At 40.3% G+C, this 16,657-nt stretch overlaps 2 protein-coding genes across 3 annotated transcripts in view; one reads left to right on the top strand and one right to left on the bottom strand.

Moving 5' to 3' along the window:
- nin (ninein (GSK3B interacting protein)) overlaps positions 1 to 7,396 on the bottom strand; it is a 34,040-nt gene extending 26,644 nt beyond the window's left edge. The window contains exon 1 of one of the 2 annotated variants that reach the window (XM_034675174.1): positions 7,081 to 7,396. The gene's annotated coding sequence lies outside the window, so the exon portion shown is untranslated. The remainder of the gene's footprint in view (positions 1 to 7,080) is intronic. The other variant, XM_034675173.1, reaches the window with a different exon arrangement.
- A 1,440-nt stretch (positions 7,397 to 8,836) lies between these two features.
- On the top strand, positions 8,837 to 15,089 carry LOC117806257 (lysophosphatidylserine lipase ABHD12-like). Its single transcript, XM_034675082.1, has 13 exons — positions 8,837 to 9,027; positions 10,095 to 10,242; positions 12,210 to 12,312; positions 12,428 to 12,547; positions 12,697 to 12,727; positions 12,806 to 12,851; positions 13,225 to 13,354; positions 13,465 to 13,502; positions 14,157 to 14,236; positions 14,316 to 14,398; positions 14,482 to 14,560; positions 14,646 to 14,779; positions 14,936 to 15,089. The coding sequence occupies exons 2-13, from the start codon at positions 10,140 to 10,142 to the stop codon at positions 14,961 to 14,963; spliced, it is 975 nt and encodes a 324-aa protein (XP_034530973.1). The 5' UTR covers positions 8,837 to 9,027; positions 10,095 to 10,139; the 3' UTR covers positions 14,964 to 15,089.
- The last annotated feature ends 1,568 nt before the right edge of the window (positions 15,090 to 16,657 follow it).

The raw sequence follows: 16,657 nt of genomic DNA on the forward strand, positions 1-16,657 counted from the left end.
ACAACTTTTTCACTTCAGATACCGATATTGCCGCCTTGAGTTTTAGCCGATACCGATATTGATCCGATACGATATCAGCACGAATCCTACATCCTTTTATTACTTATTCTGTAGTATGGAATGTTAGAAAAGGTCCCATGTATTATTAACTCTTCATGCTGGATCTGAGCGCTGCTGGATAGGAGTGCTGGAGCAGAGTCTGGACCGGACTGCTTATATCAGAGATTTTAGATGCAGGCCGATAAAATCTGATACTGGATTTTTTGCTGATGTCGGACCGATATCCAATATCACTATCGGATTGGGACACCCCTAATCTAATGCATCAAAGCTAATCCTAGAATTACATTAAATGAAAAAACAATAAATTAATTGATTAAAGTAAAAATATCCAAAACATTGTAAACAAAAACTCTCCAGATAAATAAAGCAGATTAGAAACTCTTCTGCTCTGACAAGTAGGACGCTGAAAACTGGAGTTGCTGGTCTACCTCTACCTTCATTGGTTAGCATGTTATCAGGGCTTGCACAAACACAAACACAAACACACAAAAACACACACTTTCACACACAATCTGAATCGATTAGAGACTCAAACCTAGATTTTTAAAGACTTCTTTTTGATCCTAAAAGAGAAATTCGTGCACACAACCCTGCTGCTGGCATTGTTCCCCGTCCCCCCTTTTACAGCTTATGTAGCAGTGAGTTTGCACCTGTGTAATCTACATCACTGCAACAGCTGAAGATAATCCCCTTAGAATATATGAAGTTGCATAATCTTAAACATGTTTTAATTTGCTTTAATGTCATAATTTGTCGCCGCGCTCTTCTAAAGTCACGGCCGGCTGCAGGAAACCCTGAAAGCAGCACTTCTTGGGAACTGATTGTGAATCAGGAATTTGTTTAAATTGGGTTGAATTGTTCATTATTGACGGATTCACACTCATAACAAACACAGATACAGGTGGGAGCAGCAGGAACCAACAACTCCTGCTGTGAACAAGGAAAAATCTGCTGTGGATCGAGTCTGACGGCTTTAAAGAGTTTAATAAGGGGGCGCTGGTGGCCTAGCGGTCTAAGCACCCCTATAGTCCTCGTCGCAGAGGTTGCCGGTTCGACTCCCAGCTGCAACCATTTCCTGCATGGTCCTCCCCTTCTCTCTACTCCCCACATTTCCTGTCTCTCTTCAGCTGTCCTATCAAATAAAAGCCCAAAAAATTAACTTTAAAGAGTTTATGGACGGTCAAAGAAAGACCTTACCTTCACAAAGTGGTCCATCTCTGCAGAGACCCTTTCTATGCAGACGACAGACTCCTACAGTAACACTCTGAGGCCCACACCACACAGCCCCCCTTCAGGGCAGGTTTTCAGACCAGGACACCGCTTCCCTGATGGGATTACGTCGCAGGGAAAGCGGTTGGTCTCGCGGCTCCCGGCTGAAACAATCTACCGCAGAAATCCCAAAACTTTCTGAACTTCCTGTTTCTCATTCGGACCCCGAATCCAAAAAAAGGGGGTCCGAGCTGAAATGATCCGCTTTAAGAGATACTCACAAACACAACGCTAGAAACATCCATCTGAACAGGGTGACGGAGCGGCAGCACACTGCTCCTGTGACATTTGTGGTGGAGGCTTTGGTTAATCCAATTAGAAAGATTACACCATCAGGTAAATTGATAGATGTGGTGAAGTCTGAGACCGCCTATGACTCACTTTTTAATGGCTTTAGCGGGGACGCTTCGTGGACTGTGTAATTTAATCTGAGAGAAAGGGAAATCTCACTTTGTACTCACAGATTAATGAAGTTTAAACTCATGGAAGTCCATCGTGTTCAACATCAGACTTTAAAGGAAGTTTGAGTGAAAGCTGGAAAACAAACACGAGCATGTTTGAAGTTTTTAGACTTCTTCAAAATCCTGATTCAGTTCTCAGAGGAAGACCAAGGACAGCATGGCAACGTGGCACCGCACCAGGAGAAGAGAGCAGCCAGGGACTAATTGGGAAGGTCACAACAAAGCCGTGAGCCGATATTAACGGGTTGGCAGCATCGGTTACAGAGGCATGAACAAAGCTGTCACCGCTCAGATTAAAAAACAATGAGAACCCTCAGACACACAGCCGGGACCTTTTTCTGAACGCCACATGACATAACCTGTGAGTGAGCAGGTCGGCCACCGGAGGCTTAACACGGGGAAACGTTAGTTAACATGACTGGAAATAGAAATGCAGAAGCAGCTTCAATCTGACTCACAAATACTTCACATGAATGTTATCTCATGCACAACAAGAGGGGCTGCAACAAAGACCTGGACCCTGGTTCTTCCTGTTTTTGGGATCTGAGAAACATGAAGGTTAAACAGTTTGGGAAATGCTGGATTATTTAAACTAAGAGAGGATGATGGAGCCACTAAATCCCCAAAAACAAACAATCTCACATCAAGGGTTCAACATTTTTACCCTGCAGAACTTTTGACTTGACTTCCTGTTGCAGAGTTGTCAAAAACTCGAGTTCTTATTGGTCGGCTGATTATTTGGGGGCCGATATTCAGCATTTTGCCGATTATCTGTATCGGCATTTTATTGTACCGATATCTGAAACTAGAAATCTAAGAGACAGGGGCGCTACTTTGACTCTGCTGGTCTAGGTCAGTCTTCACGCCCCTCTTAATCTCACTTAATGCTTCTTTTACTTCAGGGAAATATCTGAGCACTTGAACGACGGGTTCATAAACACCTTTATCACTGTTTTGCATTTAATCTCAAATAATTAGCCTGTTTTTTTTTTAAAAACAGGTCCACATTTTCAATTTTTTTTATTTTTAAAGTTATTTTTTGGTCTTTTTGCCTTTATTTGATAGGACAGCTGAAGAGAGATAGGAAACGTGTGGAGCAGAGAGTGGGGGGAGGACATGCAGGAAATGGTCGACCGGCTGGGAATCGAACCAGCGACCTCTGCAACAAGGACCGCAGCCTCTGCACATGGGGCACCCAGACCGCTAGGCCACCAGCGCCCCCACATTTTCAATTTTTACCATACATGCATATCGGTTCCAAATATCATCCATCTATTATCTGTATCTGCCAGGAGAGCCTGATATCAGTCAAACCCATAGTTCTAGTTTCATTAACTTGAATTTTTGCTGTTTGTCTTCTTTTTTTTTTTTTTTAACTTAGTTTTTATTTTGGTTTAGGCAAGTTAAACATTCATTTATACATCTTTACTGTATCTGTTGCTATATGGTTACATAAGATATAATAGAAAATAAACAAAACACAAAAGACATACCTTTAAATGAATGAATTAATAAATAAGAGTAAATAAAACATATGTAGAGAGATAATAGAAAAAGGAATGAAGGAAAAAATAGAAATATAAATAAAAATAAGTGAATAAATAAAAGAAGCTAAAAAGAGCACATCACTCCACCAACACATTCAAGGCAGGGCTCCACCTTCCGACAAACACATCCCTCTGTAGCCTCACTGAGTATGTTATCTTTTCCATCAGATGGATTTCAGAAACCTTTTCAATCCATAAACTGAGTGACGGGGGCTCCGGTTTTAACCACTTAATCGTGATACATTTGACTGCTGCTGTCAGCAGTATTTGTAGGAGGTATTTTTTGGCTCTTCCTTCAATTCCCCGTGGTGTTACACCCAGTAATGCAACTCTCGGATCCTTTGGGAAATCTTGTTTGAACACTTCTTTTAGCTTCCCGAAAACACCATCCCAAAATGTTTTTATTCTGGGGCATGTCCAGAATACGTGTGTGTGGTTGCCCAAGTGTGCACCACAGTTTCTCCAGCACTGATTTGAGTGAGATGAGCCCATCTTGGCAACTATTTCTGGAGTCCTAAAGAATCTTGATATTACCTTCCACTTAAATTCCCTCCATACGTTTGAGTTGGTGACTAGATGTGCCTCTGAGCATATTTCCTCCCATAAGTCCTGTGAAATATCAATATTCATCTCGGTTTCCCACCGCTCCCTTATATGTAATGTGTTATTGAAATTCATGTCTACAAATATTTGGTAAAAATGACGTATTAATTTCCTTTCCCCGCTTCCTAATAGCAGATTTATCAAGAATATTTCTATTGTGGATGGTTTCATAACTCTCTCCCATTCTGCATGTTTTGTTAAAAAGTTCCTCAGCTGTAAATATCTGAAAAAGTCTGTGTTTGGAATAATGAATTCCCCTCTCAACTGTTCGAATGACTTAAGGCTGCCATCTTTATGGAGTTGGTATAGATTAGTGAGCCCATATTCCGACCATTTTCTAAAGCCTGTATCTATACGGGAGGGTACAAAGTCCTTTATGTATCCAATATCTGTTAATGCTGAAATTACTTTGGGTAATCCAAACGAAGCCTTTACTTTCTTCCAAATTTTTAATGTCATTCTAGTCCATTCATGTTTGTCTTCTTTTTAAAGACTGATGAAGACACTTCAGGTCACTTAGTATTTGGACGAACAAAGTTATTTGTCTCTCTGAAATTGCAATTTCCTTTTTGCCCACGTCTCCTGACACTTCACCGAATAAAGAACAAATCTGATCGTTTGGAACGATATCAGGAGATTAATGCATGATGGAAATTGAAGCTAGTAGCAGCTGCAAACAAGACATGGAGTCATGTGAGAGAGTCTGAGAACTAGAAGCATTTAGAGACTGAGAGTGAGGGTAGCGGGGGAAGATTCAGAGTGCAGATATAAAGACGATAATTATGCACAAATATGGTTCTGCTGCAAAAATAGTGATGACATCATTAATAAAGTGCACAAATGAATGCTTTGGATAAATAGAGAGGATGCATGTTGATACAGATGCCTTTTCTCTCACAGGCTGATATCGGCACACTGATATCTGTCAGATTGAGTTGATGTTCTGATACTCTCTAAACTAAAACCACTGTTCCTGCCATCCTCTGAGCATCTTTGTGTTCTTGCTTTGTGAACATTTCATGCTGAATTCTGCCTGTTCTTGCTCTTGGAGCGTGCAGCTAAAGTTTGCAACACAATGGAATAAAAAGGTTTCTTATTCCGCTCAGACACGAGGATCCTTCTTTGTTTCGAGCTCTGAGATCAAGGTTCAGGATAAAAAGCATATCAGTCCATCCAATGAGATGAAACTTCTCTGTTTGAGTGGAAACGTCTGCACAAAGAGCCCTCCTCCTGACCCCTGCTTTTCCAGCTGCTCCTCCAGAGATCATCAAGCAGCCCAGCCAGGTGTCCCCCCCACAACCCCACAGACTCGGGGTACCCATTCACCCCACAACAATGGGGACAAAAACCAAATCAGTATTCTGCATCTGCACATCTGAGCCGCTTATGAAACGCCAGGAAATAATTGCTCGGCTCAATGGAAGCTGCTCTGAAGCTGCTGTTTCAGTAAAGATGGAGAAACTTAGAATAAAAATCAGAGAGCTCTGTGCTGCTCATGCTGACACAGCTTGCATCCAGGGAGCAGCCTCTGAGCCAATTATCCCCACAGCCCTCCTGCTCGACGCCGGGGATCACGGTGGCCCAGGTTTGACAGCTGCTGCTGCTGCGGCCAAAGAATCACCAAAGTCCAGGTCACAAGAAGGAGGTTAATCCTCCACGTCAGTCCAGTGTTCACAAGCAGAATTCAATCTGGACAAAGTAACTCAGTCAAATTTGGAAACTTTTTTCCTCAACATCAGCCCGGTGAAAACCTGCAGGGTGTCTGTGATTTGGAGATTATAGAACAAACTGCTGTCCATGGAGGTGAGCAGTGATACAGACAATGCAATATCCCATCTTATATTTAAGCAGAATCACATATGAGGAGGTTTGCACATAAGAAATAAGAAGTAAACAATTTACTAATGTCTGAAGTGCATGTAAATACATTTTTAGGTGCATAGTTTGGATGTCCAAGCATGTTTTAGGGTTGTTTTTAACTGTGTTCCCATCATGCACTCCCTCCAAAACTAAAACATAATCATAATAAAAGTATGACACTTAGTATTTTGCCCAAATTTGTCAATAATTATTTTCCTTGACTTATCTTTTGCAACATTATTTGCATGCTACAAACTCCTAACCACAGGTAACATCTGTAATACAAAGGTTCATTTTGCTCATGCAGATTTTTATGACTCATACACTTTTTTGAAACCTTTCAGCAAAGTAACTGATAGGATCTAGGTCACATAATCAATGCATGGCATGCTTTATATCCCCAAACTGCTGCAAATGGAATTTAACCTCTCGCCAAATTTGATCAAATTTAATAAAGTATTCGATTTTTCCCGGGTGATACACAGTGTAAAAAAATATTCATAAAATCCCAAACTACTCATCAAAAAATGAAGAATTTATTTAGTTTTTAAGTCAGCTGTTAGCTCTTTCAACATGACAAAGGGAGTCAAAAATGTGAAGAAAGATTGTGCATCTCTCATTTTAATGTCTTAGTAGCTTCACTCTTCGTTAAAATGTGACTTTATAACTCCTAACAAAGTTACATCCACTCAGTCTGTGTCTGAATATAACTTTAAGGTCAGTTATGGGGCTATTTTAAACCTTAACCCCCTGTGTGATAGTACAGATATTCAGGAAGGAGAGTTTAAACAGGATTTTCACTGGAAAGTGATGGGTAAGCTAACTGGGCTAATGCTGCCTTCAGGTGCGGCTCGGATATTTCACAATTCCTCTCTGAAAAGTAGTTTGAAACCTTTTAACCGTGTTTTGGAAACAATATGAATGACACATAAATGAATATAGCTCAGGTGGTTTTGTGGTTGAAAACATCCGATCAGTTTTATATTCAGATAGAGCAAAAAAAAGAAAAAGAGAAATGGAAAAACGTATTCATGTATATTTAGCCGAGCTTCACGTTGGTCCGAATTGTTTATGAGTAGTATTAAATATTAAGTCTTATATATCAGAAAGGAGACACTTAAATATAATTGACTTTAGCATTTGTTCCAATTTGAGTTATTTTTTAAGTGTGAAGCTCATTTTTCCGATTATTTCGACACCTCTTGAACGCGAAGGAACATCATCCAGAATCAGTTTCATTCTGACGAAGAATCCCAGATTATAAACTTTAGACTCACCAAAGTCTCTGATCCGGATCAAACTGTGTCCTGGTCCAGCTGAGACTTGGAGGTTAAAGAGGGTTAAAATAAACTTTCACTCCTGATCATGTCTCCCGCGGGTTGGTCGTTTTTCCCTCTCAGACTGACCCTCCTGGTCCTGGTCCTGGTCCTGGTGGACTCTGGTCTCTCTGCAGGGTAATAAAGGTGTTTGTGTTCCAGGTTCAGACTGCAGCAGCACAGGTTGTAGTCTCAGAGGTTTAGGGTCCTGCTCTGCCTTTGTGTCCTCGGTTGTGTCTCCTCTCCTCTTCTGGGTCTTGTTGAGGATTTTTGAAAAGGGGCCGATAGAGGAAGGGGCGGTGACAGGACACAGTCCGGCCCCCTGTGGTCCAGATCAGGACCAGGACTGGGGGATTCATTCAATACCGGCCTACTTAGTGGATATAAAACTGTTCATGTCAGTATCGGGATTGTTGAGTTATTTTTACTCTAAAAGTTAGAGGATTTTTATTTTTTCTATGGAAAAAAAAATCAGGGACACTGACAAAAAACAACTTTGGAGGGCAGGAGAGCAAAAAAATAATAATTATGATAACTATTATTAAATATAATAATTATAGGTGTAATATTTTTGATTTATTTTGAGATAAAAGTCAGAATTCTGATTTTTTTTCTCTCATAATTCTAATTTTGGTCTCAGAATTATGTCAATAATCTCAGAATTCTGATTTTATTTGTATTTTTTATACATTATACATTTCATATTCTGACTTAAATTTTAGGATTCTGACATTTATTTCAGAATTTCTACATAAATCTCAGAATAAAAAATAAATAAAAAAACACCTTAAATTATGTTATTTTGCTTGACCGCCTTCCACATTATGTTTTTTTCATGGCCCTAATCCTGACTAATATTTATAATAGTCAAAAATATAACCGTATAATAACAGCCAGAAAACTGCTCAGATAAAGAAATATATAAATCTACAGATTTATTTTTTATACACTCTCTCTTTGCTTTAATATTAAAAGCATATGCACTTCTGCTTCTTCTATGAATTGCAATGTAGGACTACATACTAGCTATATTACCGCACATTACTGTCTAAATAATTCACTTATTTACTTTATTCCAGGCACATATGTCCATACCAGAAGAAACAACACAACATGTATAACAAAATATGTCAATATAGAGGTAACATCAGCAGGGATGAATCCAAAACAATACAAAGAAACATAATAATTTACAGGTGCTGTGATTAAATAATGTAAATATATTTTCTCTTATGTTAGAAAAACACATTTACTTCCTGTATTAAACGTTTGAACATTATCAAAGACAAACATCACCTGTTCTCATTCACCTTAAATACAAAATAATGAATATACTTTATATATTTTTAATGTTTACTACATTTGCATCCTCTGTCTTATAAATTCAGTGCAGTTTAACATTTGAAATCTATGGATTTGATGAAAATATGCATGACAGTGATTTTGAAATCAATAAATATGGCATTGTGATATTAATAATATTACATGATGAGTTTAAATAAACAGAAAATACAAAGTATAAAAGTCTATATATGTCTGTGCATTAATATCATATTGTTTATAATGTATAAAAGAGTGTATTTAAAATAAATATAAAGGTTAAAGTCTCATTTTGTCTGGAGTTCAGATAGCTGCACCTCTCTCAGCCTCCAGCAGGTGGTGCTGTTTCACCTCCACCCCCGCTCCTCAGCCCCGCCCACACCTGAGCCTCCCTCTGCCGTGTTCCGGTCTATGGTTCCGGTCTGTGCCCCGGTCTGCAGCTAAGGACGAATGAGCTAACAGCAGCTATTGGTCCAGAGACCAGACAGGTGCACAGACCCCCTCTCTGACAGGACGAGGACCAATGCAGGAGACAGGAACCAGGAAGTCTTATTCCAGCTGAAACCAGGTCCTCTGTGATCCTCTGAGGTAAGGTCTCTGTGTTTATGATCCAGTTTAACAAGGAAGTGAGAGATGTGGTGTCTTATTACAGCTGTGTGTGTGTTATAGACTGTTATAACACCATTAAAGGCTCCACTTACAGCTGTGTGAGTGTTATAGACTGTTATAATATCATTAAAGGCTCCACTTACAGTTGTGTGAGTGTTATAGACTGTTATAACACCATTAAAGGCTCCACTTACAGCTGTGTGAGTGTTATAGACTGTTATAACATCATTATAGGCTCCACTTACAGCTGTGTGAGCGTTATAGACTGTTATAATATCATGAAAGGCTCAACTTACAGCTGTGTGAGTGTTATAGACTGTTATAACACCATTAAAGGCTCCACTTACAGGTGTGTGAGTGTTATAGACTGTTATAACATCATTATAGGCTCCACTTACAGCTGTGTGAGCGTTATAGACTGTTATAATATCATGAAAGGCTCCACTTACAGTTGTGTGAGTGTTATAGACTGTTATAACACCATTAAAGGCTCCACTTACAGCTGTGTGAGCGTTATAGACTGTTATAACATCATTATAGGCTCCACTTACAGCTGTGTGTGTGTTATAGACTGTTATAACATCATGAAAGGATGCTTCCTCTCCAATGCATCTGAGCTGAAGTCTCACCTTTCATAATAAAGCAGATATTAAGTGACTGAATATTTCCTTCACCTCTGCTCCACTTACAGCTGTGTGGTGCAAACATCAGGGTTGCCAGTTGTGCATGTATTCCCCTTTTAAAGCTAAGGTTGTCAGGTGCAGTTTTTCACCTCTTTTACTAACAGTGTGCATTAATGCAGCACAGACATGATCCATGTTTTGTGGTCCCTGAACATGCCATCCTCTTATCAGCTGCCTCCCTTCCTCACACAGGATCTCCTTTATGACATGTATGAATAACATCATGCACTCCATGTAAACCAGTAGCAGCAGAGGACTGGATTAGTCTCAGTTGCATGTTGACCTCTTTATTCTCCATATTTCACAGCAGGAGTCAAACTGAACTCTGATCTGACTCTGATAATCTGTTTTTTTTTTCTGCAGGTTTTATTTAAACAGAAGAAGAAGAAGAATCTGACCTGAGTGAGGATGAAGAGCGCGGTGATATATCTGATCACTGCCTACGCTTCAGTGCCCGTCATCCTCTACGTGTTCCCCTGGATTCTGGGACATGTCATATACTCTCACATGTGTGAGTAAGATACCGTCACCACACAAATGATGTCATTGTTATTGTCTTCATGATGAATCCATTTATGCAGATGTGACCCAGAAACCTACAATAACGTCCTGTCTCCTGTGCTGCTGTTATCATAATAAAATACAACATAACAATACAAGCAGAGTGTCTGTAACAAAAACAAAGCATGCAGGGACGAAAGAAGACGACATTAAGTGCACTGATTTATTATTTATGATTCTTAATAGATATTTACAGCCGACAGCATCACAACCTGGAGTCTGATGTTTCTTTGATACAGCAGATATACAAACCACAGGTATAAAATCAACATGCTGTCATGTTTTCTCCACCAACTCGACTAGTTCAACAACTTAACAGAAACTGGGCGGGCGCCAAACGACCTAAACATTCCTCTGCACACTAACGTAGTCGACTGAGTGAGTGTTCATACAGCTGCAGAAATAAGAGGAGCTCCGTGATTCTGAAGTCTTTAAGGAATAAAGACAAACACGGTCCTCTGTCATGTTTATTAATTATAGCTGAATACACAGGATACACACACAGTCCAGCTGATGTTGAGCTTAAGGACTGTCCAATCAGATTACTCTGCTGGAGGTCACTTTTACATAAAGTAAAAACTAAAAACTAAAAGAAGTGAAGCCACGCCTGGTGCACCACGCCGCCCAACAACACAGTGCTACATCACATGTGCCATGTCACGCCTGCTATGTTACATTACGTTAAGTCACGTCACATGATGTCATGTCAAATCATGCCACGCCTGGTACACTCCATTAAGAAACACCATTTCACAACAACATGCTACGCAACACTACGCAACGCTACGCTACGCAACGCTACGCAACGCTTATCCACGCCACGCCACGCAACGCTACGCCACCGAACGCAACCCCATGCAAAGCCACGCCACGCAACACAACACCAAGCTACGCAACGCTACGCCACGCAACGCTACGCAACGCTACGCCACGCAACGCTACGCCACGCAACGCTACGCCACGCAACGCCACGCAACGCTACGCAATGCTACGCAACGCTACGCCATGCAAAGCAACACAATGCCATGCAACGCTATGCTATGCCACACCCCACAAAGCCACGCAAAGCCACGGCCCGCAATGCCACGCCACGCTACGCAACGCTACGCAACGCTACGCAACGCTACGCAACGCTACGCAACGCTACGCAACGCCACGCAACGCAATGCTACGCAACGGCACGCTACGCAACGCCATGCCCCGCAACGCTACGCCACGCCACGCTACGCCACGCTACGCCACGCAACGCTACACAACGACACGCAATGCTATGCCACCCCCCACAACGCCACACAACGCCACGCAACGCCACGCAACGCCACGCAACGCCACGCAACGCCACGCAACGCCACCCAACTCCACACTTAGTAGGCCATGGCATATGTCATGTCGTGTCATGCCTGGTACGCCGCATTATGTTAATTTACACCATGTCACACCACGCTACACCACGTTATGTTACACCATGTAATGCCATGCCTACTACGCCACACTGTTACGTCACCCCATGTGAACTATCATGTCTCATCCTGGAGCACCAAACTATTGAACGTTACATTACGTTAGTTTAGGTTTTGTTACATTATTTTAAAAGTCTGCACAGACTGAAATACAATATGATTCTTTGAGCACAAGTTCCTAACTCAAAAATATGATTTCATGAAATACAATCAAGTAACAAAGTGACAGAACATGATAAGCTGTGCCATGGAGCAGAACAATGTTTTATAATGTTTCTACAATCTGCAGGATTCAGCTTTGTTACATTATGTTTCACTGTGATGTGATACCAATCAATCAGCTCCAGTTGAATTGAACACATTAACAATATGAACCATGAACCTGTTTCCAGAGTTTGAGTCTCCTCCACTGAACTAAACCGCCCCCTCTTACCTTGAGTGCTCTCGTTGTCTGCAGTGAGGTTCCCATTCTTCGTGGATCTGGGCCGACCTGAAGACACCCTGAACCACACGTGTAACTTCTACCTGGACACGGAGGAGGGGGTCTCTGTGGGGGTGTGGTAGGTCATCTGTTGGGTTCCTGTGTCGTAATGAATAAGTAACCTTCTCCTCAAACACGGGGCGGGTTTGTTTGTGCCACTTACCTCCCTCGCTCTCTGTCTTTGTCTCCCTCAGGCACACGCTCCCCGTCAGCCAATGGGAGAAGGCCGCGGGGAGAAGCCCGGAGCGGTGCTGGGAGACACTGGGAGACGGCAGTCCTGTTATTATCTATCTCCATGGCAACTTAGGAACCAGGTGGGATGAGAGCAGCAGGATAGAGGCCCTTGAGTTGGTCCTAATGGAGTCTAGTGGGTCTCGCAGGCTGAATGCTCAGAGGGGTTGGGGGGTCAGACTAAATGAGCCTCTTGTTTGTTTGTATTCATGCTCTCATGTTGTTTCTGCAGGGCCATACATCACAGGGTGGAGCTGGTGAAGGTACGGCGTCTCTGAAGCATCCTCACTTTGATTTTTCACTTTGAGCAACACTTGAATTTTTGATTCTGTGTGTTTCAGATTTTAAGTGCTGCAGGGTTTCACGTCCTGTCTTTAGACTACAGAGGTAAGATGCTCCAGATGCTCTTTAATCTGAAGTCCTGCGCTCTCTGAAGACTTCTTTAATTGATCTAATTCTGTGTAAGATAATCCTGCATAGTTATAATTTAAACATGTGCTCCCCCTACTTCAGGCTTTGCCCTTCCACTTAGGCACCTGGAAGGGCAGGGAGCTCCCAGGACAGAGACCTACCGCCCAATTTCACTTGTTGCATGCAAATAATGATTTGTTTTGATGAGAGACGGCACATTTATGCAGGAATATCCCTCTAATATCCTAAAATAGTGTGTTTGGATTTTTGTTATTGTTCTATGAGGTTTTAAAATGACTCAGTCGACTTTTCAGAAATTTAAACGACTATTAAAATCCTTCTTTCTGAGGTTTTGGAGACTCCACCGGTGAGCCCAGTGAAGCCGGACTGACCCGTGACGCCCTCTACCTGTACGAGTGGGCAAAGAAACAGAGCGGAGGGGGACTGGTCTGTCTGTGGGGACACTCCCTTGGATCTGGGTGAGTTTGTTTTCACACTTTCTGACCGGTAACACGACTATCCACAGCTCTGATACAGGAAACAGACAGGAAGAGATGAGTTAAGATGATTTATGTTTGTTTTCTTTCAGGGTGGCGACGAATACTGCGGTGAAAGTCCAAGAACAAGGTGGGTTAAGATCTGTGAAAGCTCCTGTGAGAGCTCCTCTCAGGACAGAAGCTCATTTCTGCAGGGTTGATAAATAAAAAGAAGAAAAACAATCCTGTCTTTTTTTATATTATTGTTTTTTATTTCTAATTTATTTATTTATTTTTCTTCATTTAATTTGTTATTTTAAATCATTTTTCAACTAATTGTTTTCTATTCAAATGTTTCCTCACATGTTTTTATTAATTTGTTTATCTATCTTATTATTATTATTATTATTATTATTGTATGTATTATTTATTACATTAATTTATATTTTAATTATTTAATTATTTAAAGTATTATTTATTTTATTCATTTATATTTTAATTATGTTATTATTTTATGTATTATTTTTTAAATACATTTATATTTTAATTATTTTACGTATTTATTTTATTCATTGTATTTTATATATGCAGTATGCATGAGATTAAAAGTCAAAATTACGATATTTTTATCTCATTATTTTGACTTTATCTCATAATTATGATTCTCACAGAGATTCTTGTAATGGATTTTTCTATTTTCAAAATAATCCTCTCTGTGTTTAATCTGACAGAATAAAAAGGGGGCGTCGTCCTTTAACAGGTATGTTGATTGATCACTTCTTCCTGTATTCTCCTCTTAAATCAGGGTCCTCTGTGGATGCTGTAATCCTTGAAGCTCCGTACACCAGAATTGGAGAAGTCGTGCGCATCCATCCTCTCGCTCAGGTGAGGCTAAGGTCTCATTTTTCAGGACACAGCCCTTCAAAGTTTGCAGTTTGATCCTAAAGGTGTGTGTTTCTGTCAGATGTACATGTTCCTTCCAGGATTTGAGAGCTTGATTTGGAGCATTTTGGAGAAGAACAACATCGTGTTTGCAAACGATGAAAAGTGAGCTCACTATCTGCATCTTTAATAACTCTAATATTCAGCTCATGAACTCTGATCGTTAATTTGACCTCTAAAATCTGCAGTTTGAAGACGGTGACGAGTCCACTCCTCGTTCTGCATGCAGAGGATGACAACATAGTTCCCTATCACATGGGTCTGAAGGTACAGACGGTCTGCGTGCATGAGTCTTTGATCGTTCGGGTCGTTTCCTCACAGCTTTGAATAACTCTGCATGTTCTGTGTTCAGCTGTACCAGATCTCCCTGCAGGCGAAGGAAGAGCAGAACTCAGCTGTTCCAGTTGAAATGATCTCCTACAAAGCTAATCTGGGATTCTCCCACAACAACATCTACTTAGACCCTAATCTGACAAACGTGCTGGGGTAAGTTTTGTTAGAAGTGACACACATGATCGTGTCGTGCAGAAAGAAACCAGGAGGAGAAATCCCCGTGCTGAGAGTGAAGCCTGTGTAACAGTGACTGTGACTTTCATGACATCTGAAGATCAACATGTGACGGTTTGTCTGCTTTGGTTTCAGGAAATTTCTACAAAACTTGAAGCAGTGATGGTCTCTCCCTCCTCCAGAGAAGTGGATCATTTAATATCGCCAGTTTACAGAAACCATGAGGGGATGATAGTTCTCTGAACTTCCTGTCTCTGTTTTCTGTTTGTGAATTAAGAATGACTGAAAACATGTTCGCACAATCTTTTTACATTCCTGTATTTTCTTTATTCCACTGTAGAAGGGTCGGGGTGAGGGTTAGGGGGGGGGGTCGGGGGGGTCAGGGGGGGGTTACTGAAATGTCTTTCCTAAATTTGAACCCGTGTCTCCTCCTCGGTCCTCCTGATGTTCGTATTACTGAAGGAACCAAGACGACAGTTTGGTCTGTGAACTTTCACTATGGGAAGAATATTTTGTTTCAGTTACTGTAATCCAAGAGGATAAGAGGATTCTAGAATCAAAGTCCAAATTCAATTTTTTTTCTTATAAAGTTGAAATAAAAGTCAGAATTTTGACCTTTTTTTTCTCAGATTTCTGTGATGAAAGTGAACCTGCTGACTTTTATCTCAAACTTCAGAGAAAAAAGATTTAGAATTCTGATTTTGATTCTAGAAAACATTGTTTCTTTATCTCAGAATTCTAGAATCAAAGTCAGAATTTAATTTTTTTTGTCTTAGAATGTTGATAAAGGGACAGAATTCTGACCTTTGAGATCAAAGTAAACTTTCTGACCTTTATCTCAGATTCCTGAGATCAAAGTCAGAATGTTCACTTTGATTCTAGAATCCTGAGAGCAAAGTCAGAATGTTCACTTTGATTCTAGAATCCTGAGATCAAAGTCAGAGTGTATACTTTGATTCTAGAATCCTAAGTCAGAATGTTCACTTTGATTCTAGAATCCTGAGATCAAAGTGAGAGTGTTTACTTTGATTCTAGAATCCTGAGATCAAAGTCAGAATGTTCACTTTGATTCTAGAATCCTGAGATCAAAGTCAGAATGTTTACTTTGATTCTAGAATCCTGAGATCAAAGTCAGAATGTTTACTTTGATTCTAGAATCCTGAGATCAAAGTCAGTGTTTACTTTGATTCTAGAATCCTAAGTTAGAATGTTTACTTTGATCTCAGGATTCTAAAATCAAAGTAAACATTCTGACTTTGATCTCAGGATTCTAGAATCAAAGTCAGAATGTTTACTTTGATTCTAGAATCCTGAGATCAAAGTCAGAATGTTTACTTTGATTCTAGAATCCTGAGATCAAAGTCAGAATGTTTACTTTGATTCTAGAATCCTGAGATCAAAGTCAGAATGTTCACTTTGATTCTAGAATCCTGAGATCAAAGTGAGAGTGTTTACTTTGATTCTAGAATCCTGAGATCAAAGTCAGAATGTTCACTTTGATTCTAGAATCCTGAGATCAAAGTCAGAATGTTTACTTTGATTCTAGAATCCTGAGATCAAAGTCAGAATGTTTACTTTGATTCTAGAATCCTGAGATCAAAGTCAGAATGTTTACTTTGATTCTAGAATCCTGAGATCAAAGTCAGTGTTTACTTTGATTCTAGAATCCTGAGATCAAAGTCAGAATGTTTACTTTGATCTCAGGATTCTAAAATCAAAGTAAACATTCTGACTTTGATCTCAGGATTCTAGAATCAAAGTCAGAATGTTCACTTTGATTCTAGAATCTTGAGATCAAAGTCAGAATGTTTACTTTGATTCTAGAATCCTGAGATCAAAGTCAGAATGTTTACTTTG

This window comes from Notolabrus celidotus, chromosome 22, assembly GCF_009762535.1.
Source record: "Notolabrus celidotus isolate fNotCel1 chromosome 22, fNotCel1.pri, whole genome shotgun sequence".
NCBI lineage: Eukaryota > Metazoa > Chordata > Actinopteri > Labriformes > Labridae > Notolabrus > Notolabrus celidotus.

Excerpts from the sequence above, each read along its gene's own strand:
- LOC117806257 (XM_034675082.1), top strand. The coding sequence starts at position 10,140 with ATGAAGAGCGCGGTGATATATCTGATCACTGCCTACGCTTCAGTGCCC. Across the intron at positions 10,243-12,209 it reads TGTCATATACTCTCACATGT|TGAGGTTCCCATTCTTCGTG; the intron begins GTGAGTAAGATA and ends CGTTGTCTGCAG. Across the intron at positions 12,852-13,224 it reads CCTGTCTTTAGACTACAGAG|GTTTTGGAGACTCCACCGGT; the intron begins GTAAGATGCTCC and ends CTTCTTTCTGAG.